General features: G+C 42.3%; 2 protein-coding genes across 4 annotated transcripts in view; one reads left to right on the top strand and one right to left on the bottom strand.

Moving 5' to 3' along the window:
- The first annotated feature begins 15,570 nt into the window (after positions 1–15,570).
- CEBPG (CCAAT enhancer binding protein gamma) lies at positions 15,571–23,324 on the top strand. 3 transcript variants are annotated; one of them, XM_088171822.1, is made up of 3 exons: positions 16,501–16,596; positions 20,223–20,375; positions 21,269–23,324. In XM_088171822.1, the coding sequence occupies exon 3, from the start codon at positions 21,379–21,381 to the stop codon at positions 21,829–21,831; it is 453 nt and encodes a 150-aa protein (XP_088027948.1). In that variant the 5' UTR covers positions 16,501–16,596; positions 20,223–20,375; positions 21,269–21,378; the 3' UTR covers positions 21,832–23,324. The 3 variants fall into 3 exon arrangements, with proteins under 3 accessions (XP_088027949.1, XP_088027947.1, XP_088027948.1); XM_088171823.1 differs by lacking the exons at positions 16,501–16,596; positions 20,223–20,375 and adding an exon at positions 15,571–15,812; XM_088171821.1 differs by lacking the exon at positions 20,223–20,375 and having other exon boundaries at positions 16,477–16,596.
- Positions 19,957–24,205, bottom strand: part of PEPD (peptidase D) — a 144,971-nt gene continuing 140,722 nt past the window's right edge. The window contains exon 15 of the mRNA XM_088171819.1: positions 19,957–20,239. Within this exon, the coding sequence (XP_088027945.1) occupies positions 20,096–20,239 (144 nt within the window). The 3' untranslated portion in view covers positions 19,957–20,095. The remainder of the gene's footprint in view (positions 20,240–24,205) is intronic.

Genomic DNA, 24,205 nt, shown 5'->3' with positions numbered 1-24,205 from the left:
AAAAATCACTGACAAAGAATTCAACAGGAAGCAAAAATGACAATGCACCAAAACCCCATGTTTTTGTTTCACCCAATGCAGGTGTGAACTCTTGTTTCATGAGCAAATGCAAGGCCAGCAGAGTCAGTTGGCACACTCCAGTGTCCTCTCAGGTGAATGGATTCTGTAATTACAGCAGGGAAACATTAATTTACAGATAGCAGAGTATCCTTTTCACTATCAATTGAAAAAAAAATTAATCCTAAATTGTTTTTACATGCAGTCAGTATTTTCTAAAATGATATGTCTTGGTTTCAATGGCGTAGCAGTGCCTCACAGGGCTGCTTCCACTGGGAGCTGCAGCACTGTCAAAGCCACAAAAACACTCATAAGAACTCTGAACAAAGTACTGGTACAGCAGAAAAGCCTCAAGTCTGTGACAAGAGTGAGTTTTAGGTGTTTCAGAGTGGAGAGTAAAATGTCCCTGACTGCACCCAACTGTCCAAATCCAGCTTGTTCTACTCAAGTGAACCCATTTCCAGAAATGGGACAAGCACAGAGCTGGACTTATTGCTTGTTGGGAGAAATATCATCTGGAATAAAAGCTGGTAAGCAGTTTATGCTCCAGTTTTCAAGAGGCCTTGTCTGACTCTGAAGTCAGCAGAAACAGGAATAGGCCATGAACATTCAAACTAAAAAGTCAGTGCTGCATGAAAGAGCAGAAGGATAACTAAGAAAGTGTAAGCAGAAGTGTATCACTGAGTTTGTGATTTAATAACAATACCTACGTCTCTCTAGTCTTTAAAACACTCACATTTTATAATCATTCTAAAATTAAGGCCTAACTACATATTAAAAAAAATATTAAAGTAAATCAGAATGTTTAGGATCAGATTCCATTCCTAATTACTGTAATTAACGAACAAGTCCCCACAATTTAAGGACTGGTTTGCTCAGTTTTGGTTGTTTTTTTTTTTTTTACATAGACCACTTTTATCTAAGTTAAGAACTTTTAAGTCTTCCATTTTTACACAGAATCCTAAATTCCTGTTCAAATTATTTTAATATAGTATAAAATGAAGTTCCCAGCCTTATCAAAAAACATATCTTTGTCTTTTTATTTTCCCTCCCCGTTTGAAGACAAATAAAATGTTTAGAACCAGATCATCCCCAAACAAGCACAAATGCTTATTTCCACATTCATATCAACAGTGATTGATATCAAATATTTCAAATATTAAAGAGAAAGCTTGTTGCTTATGTTACATGAACCAGGGAGCTGATTTAACTAAGAGAGGAAGGATGTGTGTTGCACACTGTGGCTCCCTGAAGCAGTGCTGTCAACTCTTGAGGGTGCTATTCTTCCATCCCAAAGCAGATCTTGCTGTCCAGAAGCTCAGGGAGGGCGAGTAAAGTGCTCCACAATTCAAAACAGCACCAAGAGTCATCTATACCGAGTCAGCTGTACTCCTTTCTGCTTAGGGAAGGAAACTGAGCAGAAAAACATAACTGTGAAGGAATGTGACTAAGTGCATTTGTGACTATAAGAGTTTTTAATTGCACTGGAACACTGAAGTCTCTTTTGTGCTCCTGTGGGTTACTGGCTGTGGGCAGGATGGTGCTCTGCTTGCTGATCCAACAGCCTGGCAGTTTGTGTGCAACATAGCATGTGGCAGCCTTGTTAGGAACCAGAGTGCAATTGCACATTTATTTTACTACCTTGTTAAACCAGAATATTTCATTGCTACTGACAAAGCTCCAGGCAGGAGTCTGCACGCAAAACTTCTTGGGGTTAATGGCAGCAACAGCCCAGCCTCTCCTCTCTGCCACCTGCAGAAGTGCTGGGGGAAAGAAGGGGTGGGCACTGTGGAGCAGAAAGGATGGGACAGCTGCTCTGGAGTGACAGGAGGATGTTCTCCTCAGCTGTGTCCTGAGTGCACCTGAGGAGTAGGTAGGGATGGAGCAGCAGTGGTTTCCTATGCAAATAAAGAGCTGGCAATCTACCATCTTACTTGTTGTGGTACACTGAAACACAAACTTCTCCCCTCTCCTGTTGTGTTTTCTGCCCCAGGGAGGAGACACATGATACTGCACATAAAAGCTGCCACACATGACAATTTTCAGAGGAAAAGACTTTATATGCCAAAGCCTTGCAGGCCTGTAGATCAGCACGCAGTGGTATCTCACAAGCCAACCTTCCCTTCAGCTGGAAATGGCAGCTGGGGACTGCTTATCCTTTCGAAATGTGCATTTTGGTCCAACAACAGATGATTTAATGACTTACCATTCCAGCTTTTCTCCTTTGGAGAAACACAACTCCAAGGTGAACCAACGCAAATCCATGCTATCTCCCTCTTCTTTTCTTGTACCATTCCCCTTGTTTTCAGGGGGTCTATGACCATGTCCTCAGTTCTTGCTATCCTGGTGTACTGACTTCTGGCTCTTCTACTGAGAACTCAGCTCTTTGCAATTTCCAAGCTAGGTGACCGAGGGTATTTTCCACTTCCATTTACCTGAGAACTGTTCACTTGCATTCAAATGACCCTCACAGCCCAATCTGTTTCCAGCTTGTCACCTGTAATCTTGCACCAATCAGTCTGTGAAGTTGTTTCTTATCCATTCACAATCTTTGCATGGTAAATGAGCCATTGCATACACAGCTCCTCTTATAATTAGGACCATATTTCACTGACCACATCCACAGTGCCCAAAACACTGCAGATGTTTTTCAGATACAGGATTAAGTCCTGTTCCAAAGAACATACAGTTGAAATACCACAAAAAAAACCCCAAACAAGTGACACTGTTGCTCCTCACCTCTCAGGGTACTGTTTTCTTCTGCAGTACTAGGCCATCACCTTTGCCTTAAGACTTGCACAAATGATGTTATGATGTTTAACAGCAGTCTTCCAATGCATTAGTTATCCCTTTGTTCAGTATTTGGCTTATCCACAATCATCCATTCTCTCTCTCTTTAGTCTTTCACCTCTGATTAAATTATAACCTCCTTTCGTTCACACCTGAACTTCCAATCTTTTGTCTTTACCTTACAAACTTCAATGGTTTCTCTCCTCATGAATGGTTCATCATCTTTATTTTGTTCATGCTACATGTTCCTGGACAATGGAGCAGTTTATTACTCTCTGTTTCATAGCTAGAGAGCTGTGAGATGGAATGACTTGCCAAGGCCATGCAAGACATACGTAACAAAGCTGAGAATTTAATCTCTCCTATGCCCTAATACCAGCCTGCTAATATAAACAATGAGCATGCAAAAGTTTGACCACTACATTCCTACAAAGGAAATCCTTTCATACACTGCTTTCTTGTTTGTTGGTTTTTAAAATGGAAATAGGTCAACTTTTTTTTTAATCTGAAATAAATTTATCTCTGAGGTGAACTGCCAAGAAAATGTCATTCTTTTTTATTTTTGCCATTGTATACTTAAAGAAATATATACAAAATACAGCTTATTTTCTTCTAGACCCTAGCCCTAGTCTACTGGATTGAAGACTCTCATTCTCAGTAGGAACCTGTGCAGACCCTTACATGGCATACAAACTATGCAGCAGAACAGTAAAAGGGTATCCTACCCCAAACTCAATTCTCAACTATGCTTTTAGGGAGGAGTTCTCAAAATATTCTCTGAACATTATGGCTCTTAGACTTTGGCAAGTTAATTTTCATGGCATTATATAAGAGCTAGTCCAAACCCAGAGATTTAAAATCCTTGTAAATCCAGAAAAATTATACTTTTTAAATTTTCCGCTCAGGTGACACCAACTTCTGGCATCTAATTAAGATGCTCTCAAAGTGCCTACATGAGCTGTGCAGGGAGCTTAGATTTACAAATCTCAATGTCCTAAAACTAGATGCTGAAATAACAGCAGCTTAATAGTCTTGTCAGCAGGACTGCACACCTGGGTTAGCATCAGCATTTACCAAAATCCTGCTAGTTAGAGCAGTAGCATCTCCTCACTTGCATGAGTAATTCACTCTGATACCCAAAGTACATTATGATTATGGGCTTCTCCATAAAACAGCAATTTGCAATAGTACCCAAACTGCCATTTAAGGCCAAACAACTGCAGTGGTTTCAAAGCACACCTATGTGAACACTGAATCACAAAGAAGAAAATCCCCTTGTTTGTCTCTTATACCTGTGTCTCAGCAACATTATTCATACTTGTCCTTTTAATGTAAAGGTTGTTTTTAAGCATAACTTTGGCAGTCCATAGTCAATCCAAAATCATCTGGTTTCGAGAATCATCTGGTACATCTACAAAACTGAGCTAGTGCTTGAGAAGACTGCCTAAGTAATGAGGAATCTTTCCACTGACTTAGAAGTTAAAATTTGCTGTTCTCAAAAGACTTTCAAAAAGAAAATGAGACAGCATGTTTCAGGCTTCATCACTCTTTATAAGTAGTTTGCACTGTAGACATTATTTTTTGACTTTCTGAAAAAAAAAAAGTCAAAAATACCAAAAAATGTCAAGCATTTTCTAGAAGTATAGAAAGAGATGCTTTGCTGCACAAAGAATGTACAGTCAGAAGAAGATATGCAAAGTGAGAGCAATGGGACTGGAAATGAAGAGAAAGATCAGCTGATAAAAATAGTCATGGCATTTCTTCATTATGTATTTTAGTACATGACACATCCTGTCATAAAACTTAGTCCTTGGCATGGACTAAATTCTGTGTTCTCATCCAACTTACTCCCCTTTAGAAGACATTGTTACAAGGATCAAGATTAGGCTAAAGAGTAAAAAAGTAGTAAAAGTTTACATTCTGTAGTACAAAATGGATCTGAAATCCTCATGCTGTTGTTTCACAGATGAAGACATTGCTAAATCCATGTCAGACTTCAGCATGAGAGCCCTGACAGAACTCAAGGATTTGGTGGGATTTTTCCACTGCTCTTACAGTGAAGCTATTGTGTGATTTGCTGATCAGACACTGGGATAACCCATGACCTCACAGTTTTTATTGCCAGCCTGCAAATATTTGATACTCAAAGTACCTATGGAATTAAGGACTAAGATTTTAAAATACAAAGATAATATACTTTTGGTGCAAACCTTCTTTTATTAATGTCATAAAGCATTCAACTTCAGTGGCAGAAAGCTTTGGGAGCACACTCAACTCATATTTTAAAATGTCAGGTTCTGTAATTATTGACTCTAAACTAAGAGGAAGCAATTTGACTGCTCAGAGCAGATGCCATCTTCTATCTAAAAATCTGACTCCCCTGTTGAGATAAATTCAGTTTTCTTTAATTATCCCGCTATTAGCCCAGGGATTACTGGTATGAGTAATCCAAGCAAGAGCTGGCCAACTAAATAAAAAATGTCAATGGCAGCAAGAGGAAAGGGAGCTCAGGAAGGAAGGAAGCTCAGCACAGTTCTTGGAGTCGCTCAGTGACATCACCAAGGGATCCAAGCCATGATCAAACCAACCACCAGCATGGTGGAGCAACAGGTGCACAGAGGAATCAAGTCAGAGGCAATCTTAGCTTGAAAAGAATCACAGTTTTTCTTATCAATTTCAAGCTAATCATTGTGGTACTGCTGGCATCAGAATTCCCTTGACTCTCCTAGAGACGAGCCCTGGGAGGCAGCTCATCCTTTGGAGGCAGCAGGCAGTGCTGAAGTTCCATCCTGCAGGGATTCCCAAGATCCCTTGAAAACATCCAGAGAAAGAGCCTGGCACTCCTGGGATAACAGCTATTCTGACTTGTCAGCCTTCACTGGAACAGAAGTTGCCCACACTAACATTCAACATGACAGTCCTGCTAATAGAAATAAAGAGTCTTTACTCACCACTGCATGAGTTCCTCAAGACCTTCATATTTTTTTTGTCCAAACTGAAATCTTATACTCTAGGTAAAACAGATCTTAAACTTAAGTGAAATAAGAGTTAATCACAAAGCAAGTGAGTCTAAAGATCAGTAGGGTTTTCCTGAAAGAATCACAGACAGATAAAAATCTAGAATTCAAAGTTTCAAAATTTTGGAGGAAACAGGGCTGGCTACTTCAAATGATGATGTTGGAATAAACCATTGCTTCTGCTTAGTGTTTAAAGGCAGCTGACATCTGAGATACAGAATACTTGAAATAAATATTATCAGAATTCATACAAATACAATCAGAAGATTTATTTTGATGGAAGACATTATATTTTTTACTAATTTTATGGAATCATAGAAGTATTTTGTTTGCAATAATATTTCAGAAAGTAAAAAAACAGTGACAGTTCTAGGGTTTTGGCAAGGTTTGGGTATCTAAATGCTCATAAACAATGCTGAAAATTGTTTATGAGCATTTGAGCAACAATGTCATGTGATTTACCTGGCCATAGTTAATAGTGGAGCTAAGTGTAATCAAGGCTAATCATTCAGCAAGAGCCCAGGGCTGAGAGGTTTCTAATTCTGAACAAAAAGTCCTTGCAAAAGATTTGTGTTTCCAAGTAAAAAATGAACAAACTATGAAATGGGCTCCCATGCAGCAAAAATGTCTATTTTTTTTCTGATGTAATTAAAGATAGGAAATGGGAATAAGGTTTTGGACTTTAAATTATTCACTTTGAATAATTCTTTCAAGACTAAACAATTATGCTAGATGCCAATTTTAATCAAATTACATATAATATGTTAATATGAGTGTAAATCCTATATTCCGTGACAAACACCAAGATTATATTAATGTTACATAATTATATTAATGGGGAATATGAGCAGTGCAAGCTGCTCACATTTATGACATGAATGTGGTAAATATAAAGTGAAATTCAACTTGGCAAACTGAAATTTAATTTCAGAAAAATAACTCTTGTCCTCTTCAAAGAAGGCAAAATTTCCAGATTTTTAATTATATGAGTTACATGATTCTAAAAATAATTCATGCAACATGCTTTAATGTTGGGTGCTATAGCCCTTGCTTTTATTTTACTAAAATATATAACTTTAAAAAGACTGTGATGATTTAAAAACCTGTGTGGCACAGAACACATAGCATGGGAAGGCTGAATTCATGCTGGTGTCTGCAATCCGACACTCAGCTGCAAAAGACAAGGACAGGAAAGTGTAACTTGGCACAGAACCCTGTTGCTCCCTGTCAGAGAAAGAACTGCTGACAGTAACCACAGCCCACACAGCTGGCATTTATGTTGGGTAAGACAGCACAGCTGATAGGGGGTCAGTATTTTCCATTTAGAAAGGGGTTATCCCCCACCAGCATGAATGTTCTGGGTCATTTTAGAAAAGCTTAGTTGATGGAAGTATTTATGTGACTAAGTGCAGGGCTTATGGACCATTTACATTTAATTTAAGTCATCAAGAGATCATTTGCATCTATGGTAGGGTCTAGACCACATGGGAATTACTTTTCTCCTTTTTTAATAAACTGAAATAAACATGACTTACCCAGCTCAGCATGTCACTGATAAAGTCTGAGGCTCCCATTCCCTTCTCTTTCATGGAAGTTGAAGACACTTCAACTCCTGACTACAGTTGTCCCTTGAACATAGCTGTGCAAGTTCAGCTGCTGTTTCCACTGAATATGCAAAAAGTGGTGCCAGTGTTTAATGGAAGACAATCCATGTAAATATGTGTGTCCCTGTTAAGAAGAAATGCTTTATGTTCAAGCTGTGGAAAATGCTGCAGGAAGAGCTCAGATGTTGTGACATATCAACTGCAAACTCAGTCTTCAGGAAGGTGCTTTGCCCCAGTGCCCTTTGCCTATTTGTCCCACAGTCAAATCTCCCTTGCAGCACTGAAATACCTCTTAGTCCTTGGATCTACATATTTTAATCACATCCATCTGGTGGGCAAGTATCCGAATGTGTGACTTATCAAATTTTAAGTGGACTGAAAACCTTTCCAGAAATCTATTAAAAACCACTCCAAAAGAAAGTGAAAGCATGCAGCTCTTCAGTCTCCATAACTCAGCTACCAGTTCTGCTATAGCATGAGGTGTCTGAGAGCTGCAGTCTTCACATGAGGGAAGCCAAAGATACTTGGGCTGTTCCAGACTGCTGCAGTACTCTCCACTGATGTTGAATAAATGCCCCTACATTAAATCAGTGTTCAGAAAAATGAAATATTTTGTTACAAACTTTTTGTGTTTAAGGCATTGGCATTTGTTTTGAAAACCCTGTGTTTTTTCAGTTATCTATGGCACCACTAAAGCACAATGTCCCATGTTATCTTGCTAGCAGTGCAGAAGTTTCTCAAAGCAGGAGTTCTCTGGAAGGTGCTGCCTATGTGCATTTTCCTGCCAGGAATACACATATACCTGTGTGCACTCATCCTGTCTTCCTTGTGTTCACAGGAATGAAAAAGACCACCATGTGCATTAGACCCTTTGTCCCACTTGCTGAGTCCCTAAATGTCAAAGGGCTTCACACAAGAAGAAAAAGAGGACATGATATGAAAGTACACATAAACAAACATACCTTGAAGAATCTCTTTTCCTGATATGCAAAGTCCTTTTCTCCAACTGCCAAACCACATTTACAATAGGACTGCAGGAAACTTGAAAGCAAAGCCTGTACTCCCTGGAGGAGAGCCTCAAATACCTGCACAAATGATTGTGACTTGTACCATATTCATTATGCACTTTCTGCAATTCTGTGCACCTTGGTGAAGTCGTCTTTAGAATGTGTATGCTCAGCAAATATTGAGTCTGCAGCAAAAGACTTCAGGGACAGCAGTGCTTTTGCAGAGTGAGTCCCAGTCTCTGCCAGCTGGGTGCAGGTGGTTGGTTGAGTGCACATGCAGCACTGGGAGTCTGTGAGAGCAGGTTCAATGTTTTGAAGTGTTCTGTGCTGTCATCAACTTTTTCTTTGCATGTTACTCTCTTTGGCTCCATATTTTGCAAACAGGTTGTTCCACTCTAAGTCAGTGACATCAACTTTGTTGTAACATTGCTGAGCCTGAATTCTCTTCTTGGGAAGGATTCCTGATAACTTCAATTGGTGTCTTAATTGTGGGAGAACTTCTGATCAAATAAATCATGTCTGATGTGTGAAACCCCCACATGATGGCTAAACAACTCAGAACGAGGAGACTCCTCTGTACAGAGATGTGCCAAGTTGAATTTTACAGCCATTGAGGTACACAAACATGAATGCAAAGAACATGTAGTGATGGAGGGAGCACAAAGCTTCTCCTATCAGAGGGAAGTCTGATCTAGTTACTGTTGAGAGGAGAGAAAACCAGACATTGTTGTTCCTGGAACATGCTACAAAGTGTTTTTCTCTACAAATTTGTCTGCAATGTTTATATTCAATACAAACCCAGATTGTGTTTTGTAAGTTCACAATGACAAAGATATTCAGATACCTGCAAGTGTAAGTGCAATTGCTTTGTTCTTCTGGGAGCCTGCATTAAGTTTGAAGGTTGGCAGAGCCAAAGCAGAAAGCTGTGCCCCACTGTTTCTTTGGAAATTACTTCTGTTTCAGGAGGCAAGAGAACTGATACCTTGGAGTGGCTACCTAAAACAGAGGCTAGACAAAATTCAGAGAATAAAAGCAGGTATTTACTGAAGGCCTTCAATAGTACAACTTAGGCAGTCAAAAGCCTCCAAGGGGCTACACCCAGGATGGACAATGGTCATGAGGTTTTCATACAGTCATAAGTTTGGTCCATTTATATACCAGGGTTAACCCTCCAATTACAGCTTCACGTAATGAAGTAATTTACTCCAAGTTTATCCCCTCCAATTCACTTGTTTACATCTCTTGGGGCCTGAGACAATAAGGTGTCCTTGAGTTTCAGGCCTAGAGAGGAATTGTTATGTCTGAATAAAATGGGAGAACAGTAGATGACAGGCTATGGAGTTTTAGAGTTATACACTAAAGCAGTAGAGGGCCTGAAAATATAAAAGCTAAATCCTAAGGCATCAGAACTAGAAACAGTTTACTCACCAAATGCAAAGAATTGACATTCTGGAAGGAAGATGGCCCTGCTGAGCTAAGTACTTACCTTCTTTTCTCTTGGGGACAAAAGATAGTCTGCTTGCCTGACCAAAGTATCAGTCACTGATTATCTTGTCCAAAATTCTCCTCAATGTTTAGCAGCAGGAGGTCAGTGACAGACAGGTCAATTGCAAATATTGCAATTGCTAATACATTTCCTCAAATGTCCTCTCACATATTTTTTACAAGGATAAATAATTTTCTGTTTTCATTTTCTATTCACACTCATGAACAGAATTGAGGTGGAGTAAACAATCAGGTGGACTGTCCTCTGCCAGGTGCCAGACTCTCAGTTTTGTGTTTCAAATGGCCATTCCCTGAGCTTTTCATGGTATTTAAGAGGTCATATTGGTCACAAGAAATAATAAAGCATTTATAAGAACGCGGTTTATTTCCTCATCTTTCCAAAACCATGATGCCATAAACAAAGCTATGCTTCTCCAATTTCATCGCTTTTCTGGAAGGGTATTTATTTTAGGCTTCTGTTCTGAACCATTTTCAAGTCTGGATAAAATTAATGACTGAAACTATTCACTCTTCTTGATATCATAGGAGTAAGGTAAAGTTCTTCACTGGAGTATACCCTGTGATAAATAATGCCCTGGTAATTATGGGTGGGGATTTTCGCATGGTGACTGATGATGCCTTGGAAAAGAGCCATGGCACTGTGCATTCAGAAGCTAAGCTATCTAAATCCTTGCAGGCCTCATTTATGCTTTTGGGAATATAGGACAGGTGTGGCAATTACTAAACCTGGATACTTGAGAATTCACCACTTATTCCCAGGTGTGGGCCATTAATTCTCGCTCAGACTTGTTAGAACTGAACAAGTTCTCTTTTGAACCAGATTTTATATGTGCACATATACTCACACAATAAATAACATTTTCCTTTCAATCCATTTATCTATTTTGTTTTTACTCATCTTTAGCTCTGCAGCCCTCATCTTACCTAACATTTTACATCCACATGGCAGCAAACCCCCAGAATGTTCAGTGGCAGATCCCTGTCATGTTCTGTAGATACCAGAAGACTTGCAGTTTGCATTGTTTCGTACAATTACTAAAGAGGCTTGGGTAAAACTCAAGCCAAGCCCCAGTGAAATTCACAAAAAAGGCTATACGAATTTTTATTGGAACAATAGACATCAGAGCAAAGCCAGAGAGCACTCAAACACAAACACGTTTGTAAAATCTTTAAAAAAACCCCAACAAACTGTAAAGGAGTATAGTGTTCATTCTTTTTGTTAGATGATCTTCCAGAAATCTGAACACTTTGGGTTGACGTACCTAGAAGCCTCCTCACAGACCAGGCATTCTCCAGGGACATATTTGATATTTTTAAACTCAAATACCTACAAGAAAGCTTCTAATTCCACATTCTGATATTCCCATAGGAGGTCACAGATAGTAATCTCAGCTGCTTCATTCACTTCAAAGGGACGTGTGGCTACTGAACACTAATGTATATCTGGTCATGTTCATATACCTAAAATATATTGGTCATCTCCTAAGCAGTCCTCTGGAATACAGTGGAGAGATGGGATGATATGTTAAATTTTAAAATAGCAAAAATTTTTGTGACAGTATTTTTATGTGCAAAGAATTGTCACAAAGGTAACAAGATGTTCCTCTACCTTCAAATCCCTCAAGAAGCCATGGCTGTAATGGCACACTTCTCAGGTCAAAGTACCATCTGGAGAAATGGAACACTGGCATTGGAGAACCTGAGCTGGCTTGGATTGAAGAACAAATTCCTGACAGCATGACAGCACAGACTGAGTAAGGGTTCCATTAAAATATAAATTTACAATAAACAGTATTTTGTAGCTATGAAAGAGAAGACTCTGATGTGTGACTGCTGAAGAACCCAACCTACTAACCAGAACACCACACAAAAAAGTGAAACTTGCAAAAATGTATCTGTGCAGTTGGCTGATTCTGAAGGTGCTTGCTAACAGTTTCTGATTAAAAAAATCACCTTCCTGATAACAGAATGAAACAAAAATATGGCAATTAGGAAATCAAATCTCTGGGCACTGCTATTGCAGATTCTACCTAGATGAAACCAGTTCCTCAAGCTTGAAGTACCAAACCTCTCATTCCCCTCAGAGCTGTAGAGGGAAATGTGAACAGCAGTAGCTGGAGAAGCACGGTGTGTAATGCCTATAGAAGTGACAGCTTGGGTTTGTACAACCATTTGTAAAAGCATACAGATCATCAATGCATTCATTTTCTACTATATGATGTATATATCTCATAGATCTATTAGTTTTTTTCAGACTCTGTAAGACTTCTGGGTTAGCCTGATTCCTTTTGCTATCACCCAATAGCTGCTGAAGTTGTGGGGAACAGTTGTCTATTATGGGTTTTTTTGTCCTCCTCCATTTAAGAACCATTGCATTTAGTTTGCATGTGTAATTGAATTGATTGATTTTTCAGAAACCGGTATAAGTAACTCTAGATAGCCAGATAACCTGGATATTTTGATAACTGCAAATAAAGGGGAGTAATTCTGGAAGATGCAGGACTAGAAACTGGAAATAGTTAGTTACAAGACTTATTAGCTGCACAGAGAGAAAGAACAAAGGCACCAGATTTTTCCTGCAAATGAACTCCAGGCAAATGTGACAATAAAATGGATGTTTGCTATTAGTACAGATTGGTTCCTTTCTTTACTTAGTATTTGCTAGAACAAAAGCACTGTAGCTTTCCAAGGCTGGAGTGAGTCAGTGCTAGAATTAGCAGTACGATACTGAAATAGCAATCACTACTATGCAGTATTTCCTTTCTCCTCACCTAGTCAAAAAGGCTACCTCTGACAAATCAGCTATTAACAGATAAGTTTCTGTCACTTAAATTATTCAATCATAGTGAAAACCCAAACTCTGCACTTAGGAGCTATAAGCTTTTTCAAACAAATAGGCTGAGCTATTCATATTGCTTTTTCTCTGTGTTTAATTTTTTTATATATATAGACAGAGCTCTGAGAAAAGAAATTCAGCAATCCTTCTGCTTTCTGAAGCTTTAACAGCCTCAGCTCTGCAAAATTCAGAGTTCTAACAATAGGATTTTGGTCTTGGTACAGGTCAGTCCTGAACACGAAAAGTAATTATTGTAATACCAAAATGCAGGGCTGTTAAGAGAAGGGAGATTTGCAATAATAAGATTATGGAAAACCTCTATTACAGACTTTGTACTTCTGGGATATTCCTGAATGAATGCCATCTGCTTGGTGATCATAAGGAATGAAATCATATTGAGAGAATCTTTCCAGTTTTGAGTAAATCTGGGTTGAGACTACCAAGAAAAGGGATAGTAGTTACCAACAAAATGTTGTATTTTGGTATAATTCAGTGCATTTCCCCTTAAATACATCTGAGTGTTCCTCACAGCCTGGAATTATGTGTTTTTACCTAAGGGGCCTATTTGTTTCCACCTGTAAACTACATATACAAATATATTTATTCTTCTCTCTTCTAAATCACTGGAGAGAAATTAGCAATTTCTTCTCTAGAATTCAAAGGCATGACTGTTAGACCATAGTGAAAAAGTACACAGCAGCATCATATGTGAAAAGTAAACTTTTTACTGAAATGTGCAAGTCTGAAGTAAAAAAAAAAAAAAAGAGGGAAACAGAGGCAAATGCTTATGGAAAGAAACAATTTTTTAACGTGTAGGTTGTAGTCCAGGAGGTTGTAGGGTTTTTATTTTAAGACAAAGAAATAATTGCCCCCGAAGACAGAGGAAATACGCGTGAACAATGGAATCAAACACAACTGAAACTATTCCAAGGGCAACAAAGTAGTTTTTGCTCTAAGTGAAAGGCACCAGGGAACTTTTTACTGTTTTTGTGTTAAAGGAACATACTGTGTGGGCAGTAAACAGGGACATTTGTCCCAACAGGCTCCTCTCCCCTTTATACCTTCTGACTCCAGTTCCTGCAGTTTCTATTTCCTCAATGGCCTTTCTGCCTCGAAATGTGAATTGCTGCAGATTGCTTGAAGACACTGAGTATCAGTGTAATTTTTTCCAGGACTAAAGTCTTCAAACAGTCATGAGACTGGATAATGCATTTGAAACTAAGATACTATTCCAGAATTATCTATTATCACAGGGGTAGCTGGTTGCTGTAGGAACACAGCCAGAATCAGAGTGAGAAGGGCTCTGTCCCAGCAGGGATCAGGCTGCTTCCAACACCCCACTCCAGAGCCACTGCTCACCTGGCACAGTTTGTACACAAGAGGTGAAGCGTGTGTTTCATTGCCACATCCCAGTCGTCCATGTATTTCTGTGCTTACTTTTTAGGTTGCTTCACACTATTCTATTTTTACTGTATTGTAACATTGTGGGGAAGAAAACACCCTGCAAAAACTGAAGGATGCTGTGTGATGGTTTCCTTTAACAGGATATAATGCCAACCAAGCACTGGAGTGCCTTACATGCAGGGAATTATGTGTGAGCCTCAACTTTCAAAATAGTCAGACTCTGTGAGAATAAGTTTGTCTGCATTTTATTTTCTTCAGCTATCTTTGATGAGGATTAATGAATGAATGGTCATTAAATGCTCTAAAATCCTACGAAAGCATACTAAGAGCACACATTTACTTAACTATTGTGAGCAAAGGATAATGTTTGAAGCTTACCTGGAATTTCACTCTAGCTATAGATGGATGAGTCGTTGTCACAGAAAAGGTAACAGTTTCAATTAAGAAACAGAACAACATTAGAGAAGCTAAAGCAAATACTTGATAATTGGCAAGGAAAAGTATGTTTGTGGTAAATGAGCTGAGTAAAACTGTTTGCCCAGACTAACCCTCAGAATTTTTCTGTAAATATGGTTTATTTTCCACAGGGTTTTACAAAAACAAAACCCCTCCACAACATCAGCCAGCCATAAAAATGGTAAATATAAATAATTGTATCTATATTACTGAGCTCTGCAATTGTATTTACAAATCTAATTCTTCACAGGTCTTTTGCAGGCATAAAACATTTTCAAGCACGTCTATGTGTTAAACCAGAGTAGCATAGGTCCTTAACATTTTTTTCTCTGCATTAAAAAATCCCACTTTTCCAATAGAATTGTTTTCACTGCCTGAACACTTGAACTTGTTCTAAACTTGCCTACCTTACAGATTATTTTCAGACCTGCCCACTGCAAACACACTCACCTGTGTATTGAAGTGCACATTTCCCACTCAGGGAGCTGCAAACATACCTTGCTCACACACAGCTTGAGATGTGAGCCTATGTCTGTATATATATACATATATAAGTATATGCTTGTTTGGGCAGAACTAAAGTGATATAAACCAAAGAGTCTGGAAATATTAAGGGCAAAAAGAACTTTTCTCCTCAAAAAGTGAAGTATTTTATAACAACAAACATACCAGTGAAATGGTGCATAATCTTCCTGTGACATTTAACTCTATAATCCAGATGTTTCCTAGTCTGCCAACATTTAGGATCTCTTTTCTAAAAAGTTAGAAAAGAAAAATTAACCAGGAATCTAGGAAATTTAGAAATTTGCTGTAATTTCTGCTGCAAAGAGAACTGTTGATACTTTTTTGGGATGTCTTTGGCATTCCTTCCCCTTGATCTCACAACATTCTACAGAGGCAAAGCACACAGCAGCTAGGATCGAGATGGGAATACACTGCTAGGTGTTAATTAACAGCCTGGGAACAATTAGGATATGCCAATCAGTACAGAAACACACCACCATCAACTTGGATGCCCGTGGGGCACTGGCCAGCTTCACCAGACTCACGGAACATTCTGAGCTGGAAGAGGCTCATGGAGTCCAGCGCTAACGCCAGAGGCCCACGCGAGGACCGAACCCACGAGCTGTGCCAGGTACGCCCAGGAAACCGCCCGGCCCGGCCGGGCCCGGGCACTCCGCAGCTGCGCTGTGCTCCCGCCGGGCCCCGGCCGAGCTCTCCGTGCCGGGTCTCACCGGGCAACGCGCTCTGCGCTTCTCCCCCTGCAGCTGTGGGAGGACCCTCTCCAAGTACGGGCGGGCCCCGGTTCCTACCGGCGCGGGGACGCGGCCGCCTCGCTCCCCGCCAGCCCCCGGGCCGGGCAGGGCGGCCTCTCAACCCGGTCCCTGTCCAAGAGAGGAAAATGGATCCCGGGGGCCCGCTCCAGCGACACGCCTGCCCACGAGCGCCTTTTCCTTCAGGGACACAAACCCTGCGAGCGGCCGTGACAAGGCCCCGGCCATGGCCGGACTCCGGCCGTGCCCAGGGTCAGGCCGTGACGAGCCCCGGCCGTACCCGAGCTCAGGCCGTGGCCAGGCTCCGGCCGTACCCGAGTTCAGGTCGTATGAGCCCAGGCCGTGACGATCACCGGCCGTACCCGAACTCCGGCCGTAGCGGAGCTCAGGCCGTGACGAGCCCCGGCCGTGGGGGGGGCTGGAGCGGAGCCCGAGGGACGCGCTGCCCCCGCCCCCCACCCCAACACCTCCGTGCTTGGCCCCGCCCCCGGCGGGCGCTGATTGGCCGCGCGCGCTGCCAGTCCCGCGGCGGTTGCATCACCCGGGGGCGGGGCGGCCTCGCGCGGTGTCGCAACCGGCGCTCGCCGCACGCGCACGGTACCGAGCGCGGCCCGCCCGGCCCCTCCCGCCGCTCGCGCCGCTCAGGTAAGCGCGGGGGGCGCGCGCCGGGGCCGGGGGGCCGCGGCCTCCCCCGCCCGCCGGGCCCCGCACGGCAGCGCGTGATGCAATCGGCGGGCGGCCCCGGCTGCCTCCCCTCCCCCGGTGAAGTCACGGCTTGGCAGCGCCGGGCACCCCCGCGCCCCGCTCGCTCGGGGGAGGAGCGGCGCGGCCTCGGCGGGCGGGAGGGCGGCCCGGGGAGGGCGGCGGCGGCGGCGGCGCCATGGGCCCGCCGGGGAGGGCCGGGCCGGTCCCGGTCGGTCCCGGTCCCCCTGGTCGGTGCCGGCCCGGGGGCGGGGGGAGCGAGGCCGCGGCGGGGCGGCTCCGGGGGCGTTGGGCGGCGGGGCCGGACGGGAGCGCGCCCGGCCGGGGGCGGCCGGGGAGCGCGGCCCGGAGCCCCTGCGGTGCCGCCCGGTGCGCGGCGCCCTGGGGAGCGGCTCGACGGATGTGTCAGGCTCCTGACGGATTCCCATAGCTCCAGTCAAAGTTTCAAACCAGAACTTTGGCAGGCAGGGAGCCCCGCGCTGGCCTTAGCGCTGACATCCGGCAGGAAGAGCAGTCGCAGCTCCGTAACAGTGCCGCGCAGAGCCACTTCGGAAAGCATAAGCTTTTATAACTTGCAAAACTTTCGAATTGAAGGAATTGGTTTATCGTTAGACATCACAGCTGTCGTTTTAATTCGAAAGAATTTTTTAATGCCTCCTTGCCTCCCAGTATTTGGGATTCTGTCACGTTAAAATGCATGCCTTATGTGTTGTGATACCTAAGTCTGTTAAGGATATCAGAGTGCATTTTTCTTGTAAGACGTGTATTAAAAATGGAGATTCTGAAATAAATGTGGAAAAGTAGTGTTGTCAGCTATGGCAAGAAATGATGGGATTGAGCTACCTCGTCCCAAAAGCCCAGCCTTCAGTACGTGAGAGTTAGCACCAGCTCCTGCAAACCTGTGAGTGTGAACCATGCAGGAGTCGGCCCTCCCACTGTTCAGCAGATGTGTGCCTGGAGTTCTGTGCCACTGTCCTTAGTACAGGGTCACTGGAATCTAGAGTCGGATCCTGGTAGGGTATTCCTAGTGAAATCTAGGAGAAGAAAGGCCAAAATTGCTGTTCAGATTGGGACCGATTTTGCATTTGACAAGATAGCTTTGTGAATTTGTACAATAAAGTAATTCTGACTAATGATCAGAATCACAGTCACACCTCAAGAAATGAGCAGAGAGAAGCTCTCTTTTTGCTACCAAGTTAAAAAAAAAAGTTAAAAAGATTTAATTGACAAAACACTTTTTTTTTCCGCCAAAGCAAACATTTGGAAGTTTAATGTCTTCATTTTTATTTTTTGTATGTGTGAAAGCAAATTAAGGCCTTCATTGCTTCATTGGTCCCTGAGGAGTACTGTGAGACAGTAAGAAACATCTTTCTGCCTGAGAAGACACCTCTTGAGTTACCAGCTATTATGCTGTAGTGGGTGGCCAGTTGGTTTCCTGGGTGGCCAGTTGGTGGCCCAAGGAGAGAACCAGGCAGTTCTAACTGGCCACTGGAAACAGTACCATGTGTTGGGTGGAACCAGCCTAGGGCTGTTGCTGAGCTGAAGCTCATGAGTAGTTTTATGGGAACAAGATGCTGGGAAACTGGGCTGGCTCTCTGAGGAGTTGTCTCCTGCTGTGCTGGGGCTGTCACGCAGTCACAGGAAAGCGACCTGTGTGGAGAGGTGTGGAACAGCTGACTTGTGCTGAAGGATGGCCCATAGCACCTGCTGCTATCTGGGGTAGCCTTCTGACAATTGGTAATGGGCATCCAGCCTCCAAACACCAGGTGGAAAAACAAGTTTCAAGCCTCAGTTGTTGGCACTCCTGTAACTTCGTGATGCAGTTCAGTTAGTGCTACTTGCTCTGCATATTCTTTGGAGCAGGACAGGAATCCAGATGTCACCTGTCCCAGTTAAGGGTTCTGATCATCAGGCCAGATAAGAGCGTGTCTCACTCAAGAAATAGTAATTTAATAAAAAACAAATCAGTTCCACTAGGAAGGAACTGAGGGAGGTCTGTGAGCAGGCAGGGCTAGAATTCTTGCTTGAGAGGTGTGGCACTGCTTATCTTCTCTGCTTATACCTATGTACTGCCCAACTAAAATATTCCATTAATGTTAGGTTTAATGGAACAAATAACTTTTTCATTGAATTATGGGGAAATCTGATAGAGATAGGAAAGAAGTGTTAAAGAATTATTAAATAGTTTTGATAGTGTAGAAAGAAGTAGCACATGGAACCTGGTGATATGAAGAAACTTGTCAGGTGTTCCTTTTGGGACAGGAGCCACCTCTTCTCTGTAGTAGCTCATGGAGCACAAAAATCAGATCGTGAAAATGGTGTGGGTTACATAACTGGCTTGTCCAGGTGAATTTTGCAAACACTGAAATGTGTTGAAGCAGAGGGGACAGCAGAGCATTCTGTCTGATTTGGAAAAGGTGTCAAAAATCTACTTGTCAGAGACAACCTAAGAGAACTGTATATGCTTTGAGGGCTGCAGAGATCCTGTATTTTAAAATAAAGTGTAGACAAGGCCAGTGTGTGCTCTAAGAGGAGCATACACTTACACCTTCACTAAAAAATGTTTGTGCAATTGCACATGCACAGCTACAACTGGCCCTGCCAGTCTGGTGTTGGTGCACAGGGAACACCTTGTTAGCTGGGTATTCAGTTTAACTGCCCAACCAAACTGCTTATTAGGTGAGAATCTGACACTGAATCACGGTTTGCAAAAGTTGCTTTAAGAGTTGCTATTGGGAAAATACTAATACAAAGGTGTTAGACACTATGTATCTAGATTCAGCTCCACAGATATCAAAAAGTTGATGGTCTCATTCTGCCCTGAAATAGGAAAATGACAAGATTTCTTGATAGGAAGGGTGTGGGTATCTCACACATCTTCACAAGTGGGAAGACTTCTTGGTGACAGAATATTAATTTTGAGTAACATTCAAACCAAATTTAGTGGGCTTTTCCATGAATGTTATTGAACCACATTCTGCAGCTGCATCTCATTCTGGCTCCTTCATCATGGAAGAAAATATGCAGTTGATCTACACAGTTGAATTTTAGCATTTTAATGATAGCCCATCCAAAAGTAAAACAGCAACTCAGACTGCTGAGAAAAACAAACAGGAACAGTACACAGGTGATGAACCTTTGAGTTTAGAATTATTAGTGACACACAGGAGCTGGCTTACAAGCCTGTCCCCCATCCCTCCATTCATCAGGCAGACAATGAAGCCATCCATCTGCTGCTGTGGATGCCGGACGTGTTCCTGGGCTGGACACTGCCCACCCTGGGCAGTCAGCACTGCCTGTGCTGCTGCAGCTGCTTGCTTTTCCCCAGGCCTCTGAAGGATGTATCACACTGGTTGTGTGATATTGCATGTCTGTGTGTGACAGTGCTGGGCTGCACTGCAGCCACACAGTCTGACCTTGGAGTAGGATTGTTTAGTGCCAGTTAAATGGTTTTCTTCAACATGACAAATCCGCAGAGATTTGACTGATCAGTATTTTTCATTGGAGTCGTAGGTAGGTGTTTCAGGAGCTTAGGACCATCCTGTTGTCCTTCCCCTCTTCTCTCCCAGCCATTTAGGAAGTCATCCTGTGAGATGAGAAGAGAAGGGGACCAGCTATTAGCCTTGCCAGGGCCATGGCCCTGCAGCTGTGGTGGAATCCTCCTTGTGCCACCAGTAGGGCCAGGAGCAGGCTGACCTGAGCAGCAGGAGAACGTGAGTCAGGTGAGAGGATGTCTTGCTCATCAGGATGGTTTGTCTGCTGGAGAGTGGACAATGACCAGTGCACAAACTGCAGCAGGTGACCTTATTTGTGGATGAGTCAGCTGTGATTGCTGTCTTTTGATGGGTGACAATCCTCTGTGTGGTGATCTACATTGCCATCACCCTGTGTTCCTGTCCCACCTGCTTGGTTCATACTGTTACAGGCTCAGCATGCTGCTTGTGGTACAGTGTCACCCAGACACAGCATTTGCAATGCATTACCTTTCTCCATAAATCTCTTTTTCCACTCTGTACTAGCAGACCTTACGACAGCCATCAATTTGAACATCATCTTTAAAACAAGTGCTGTAAGATGGTTGAGAAAAGGTGGACAGGCTGAGCACCCTTGCTCCAGAGAAAAGAGATCAGGGAGGAATTTGTCTGTGGATACACCCAGAGATGTGGTCCGAAGAGGACAAGGATCAAATACCCCTGTTGGTCAAGAGTCAGGCTGTTAATAGGTTTAAGCCACAGAAGGAAAACTCCAGTCTGAAAACTAAGAAAATTGTATAACTGGAGGAAAAGTTAGACAGTGGAACATGTTGCCAAGACAGAGGTTGTGAAACTGGAGATATTTGAGGCTAGGCTAGACACCCATCCATCAGGGATGGCTTTGGAATAACTGAGTGAAGCCAGTGAACAATTCAAACAGCTTGACTAGATGACCCAGTAATAGTCCCATCCAATCCAAATATGTTTGAGGCTTCAGAAATGTAGTTTACAGCTTGTCCACTTCCAGCACAGTTATCATGTATTACTGCCAGATGTACCATCAGTACTTTATGCTAAAGCCAATGATGTATAAGACTGTAGTTGAAGTCAGCATCTTTAATAACTTTTTTTTCCCCTACTAGGTTCACCTTGCTCTTAATCCATGTGAAGATCTGTTGGAAACACCTTCTGGAAACCCAAGAGTTTTCAATCTCCTAATAAATTCTGTTGTGTCCAAGAAGAGCCCGTCCAAATGAGCAAGACATCCCAACAGAACACCACCACAGATGCGAGCGGAGTAAGTGTGATTCACACCCAAGCACACTCCAGTGGTTTGCAGCAGGTTCCCCAGCTGGTGCCAGTTAGTCCTGGTGGTGGAGGCAAAGCTGTGCCTCCGAGCAAACAGGGAAAGAAAAACTCCTTTGTGGACAGAAACAGTGATGAGTATCGTCAGCGCAGAGAGCGAAACAACATGGCAGTGAAAAAGAGCCGGTTAAAAAGCAAGCAGAAAGCACAAGACACGCTGCAAAGGGTCAACCAGCTTAAAGAAGAAAATGAACGTTTAGAGGCAAAAATTAAACTCCTGACCAAGGAGCTGAGCGTACTGAAAGACTTGTTCCTTGAGCATGCCCACAATTTTGCAGATAACGTGCAACCTGTTGGCACTGAGACCACCACAACAAATCCAGAAAACAGTGGACAGTAGACACCTGCGACCTTATGAAACAAACTCTTGAGGAGCAGCTTGTCTGCAGTGCCCATGCAGTAACCAAGCAAAAACTGTACCTTTAGTCATTGTTTTGTGGAGATTTTCTTCTTTAAGATTTAACACTGAAGATTTGTAACAATTAAACCAGAAACTGGTTAGAGTATTTGTTTTAAATATTTTTCTTCTCAAAGATTTATGCAGATCTGAACTCATAACCAACAAGGAATGTAATATTTAGGAGATGACGTTTTCACAGGAATATTCACTCACCATTTTAGACTTCGCATAATGGGAGGAATCCAGCAGGATGGCTCACTGTAGTATCAGAAACTTGTAATTGGATAGAACGTCTTTTAAATACCTGTTAGTGTATTTTAGCCCTTTGTTTTCTCCATTACATAGTACAAACTGCAAAGGCTGTGGAGAATTTTTGCTTTTTAGTTTAAATCTGTAGGACAAGTCCTGTGAAGCACCACGTAGGTCCCTCCTGCCCAGGTATAGTAAATGGGGAGGTTGTAGTAATAGTGAGCTGGGATGCTTACCAATGTTCACCAGAAAAATAACAATATGCTCTGATGATGTGTACAGGCAGTTGGCCTCCAAATGGCACGGGAAGCATCATGTACAAGAGGCAAAGCAGCACACTGACAAAGCTTTTTATTTAAGCTTGTATTCATATTGCTCACATAGTGACTGGGGCCTTATGAGAACAAGAGTTTGTTTTCAGAAAGTTTCAAAATGCTACCAAAAAGCTGTGCCCTTGCTGGGAAGGAGGTATTGGGGAGGACAAGAAGTGCAGCTTGGCTTAGGAGTGAAAGGGGCAGGACAGCAAGTGTTCAGCTGGGATGTATGGATCACTGCTGGCTGACATTAATCTTACAGAAATTTACAGTGATTTTAAAAATAAATGGCCCTAGTATGAAAAAGTGATTTGGTGGAATTTCTACATCCATCATACAGCTGTGTGAAGGAGTATCTTTAGTCTTATTTCCATAGAAGTTTTTCTGTAGCAACTTTTTTATTGCTACTGCTTAGTCTTTGCCATGATCCATAATGCAGTGCTATGTGCTATATTGAGGATTTAAACAAAGTAAAACAGGAACTTTGATGTAACTTTAATTTATTTTCATTTTTAAATATTTCATTGATGGTTATTTTACATTTAACCTGTGTGTCTGTCTTGTAGATTACTACACTGTCTCAATTTCCCTCTTACACTACCTTTGTCCATAGATTATTTTGGAGGATGCTTGTTTGCTTTGTATCTGTACTTAGGAAAAAACATGGATGTTATCTCTATGAAGATACTGTTAGAGTATGAAACCTTGAAAAGTTCTTTTTTGAATTTAAACTTTTAATACATTTGGATAACTTTATGGATTGTTTTGGATTATGTTAGACTTTTTACAGATATGTTTTTTTTCATTCTAACTGCATCTGAAGTTGGTAGGGTTGAAATACCAGAAGCTAATAAAAATGTTTTGCTTGTAGTGGCCTCATTTTTCCTGTCCCTTTTCTATTTCCCTCAAGTGCAGTTGCCCAACTCACACAGCTATCTTTGAGAAATCAGTGCAATAGTCTCTGTTCCTCTCTTCCACTCAGGTTTCTGCTCCCTGGAAGCCATCAGAAACTCATTACAGTTTTGTCTTAATGTCTGATTTAACAAAAAAGGAAAAAAAATTAAGACTGAAAATATATTGCAGTTAGAGGGGAGGGGAGATGAGCAGAACACCGAAACTTAAAAGAAAAAAGAGGACCTGAAGGCATCTCATTTAACTGCACCTCCTCTGGTGCAAAGGGCAGCGCTGATCCCTTTCCTGGCCGTCTGCCTTGTGCTCTGGGACTCCGTGGCCCTGCTGTCCTGAAGTTGGTTTGCCAGGCTCATGTGGGGCCCTCCTTTAGCAGTCTGAACAGGGGCTGCAGATCCTGGCTGTTTGTTTGTGATTCTGGTGAAGATGATTTTCTTAGATCTCCCGTGAGTGAGGGTGATCCTCTTCTCGACTTTTCCACCTGCTGCTCCTGACAGCTGTGATCCTGTTTCCTTCATGTTTAAAACCTAACCACTGAGTCAAAAAATGACAAAAGTAATTTGTTTGGAAAACGAAATTTCTAATTTATCAGCCCCTGCACTGGTTTTCTTTATTGATGTTGTGGTTTAAGCCCAACTGGAAAATAAACCCCAGGAAGCCACTCCTGTCCCCTCACCCCCTCAGGTGAGAGAAAAAAAAATGCAGATTAGGGGTTGAGATAACAATTTACTGTAACAATTTAGCAACAATTAACAATTTAACAGCGACCAGGTAAGAAAGCAGCCAGTGGCAGCAGCGGTGACAGAGGTGAAGCCGCGCCGAGCTCCGAGCCTGGGACTGAA

Source organism: Sturnus vulgaris, chromosome 12 (genome assembly GCF_052056855.1).
Source record: "Sturnus vulgaris isolate bStuVul1 chromosome 12, bStuVul1.hap1, whole genome shotgun sequence".
Taxonomy (NCBI): domain Eukaryota; kingdom Metazoa; phylum Chordata; class Aves; order Passeriformes; family Sturnidae; genus Sturnus; species Sturnus vulgaris.
This window is presented reverse-complemented; position numbering and strand designations above follow the sequence as displayed.

What these genes read in the sequence shown, in the direction of transcription:
- CEBPG (XM_088171823.1), top strand. Translation starts at nt 21,379, where the DNA reads ATGAGCAAGACATCCCAACAGAACACCACCACAGATGCGAGCGGAGTA.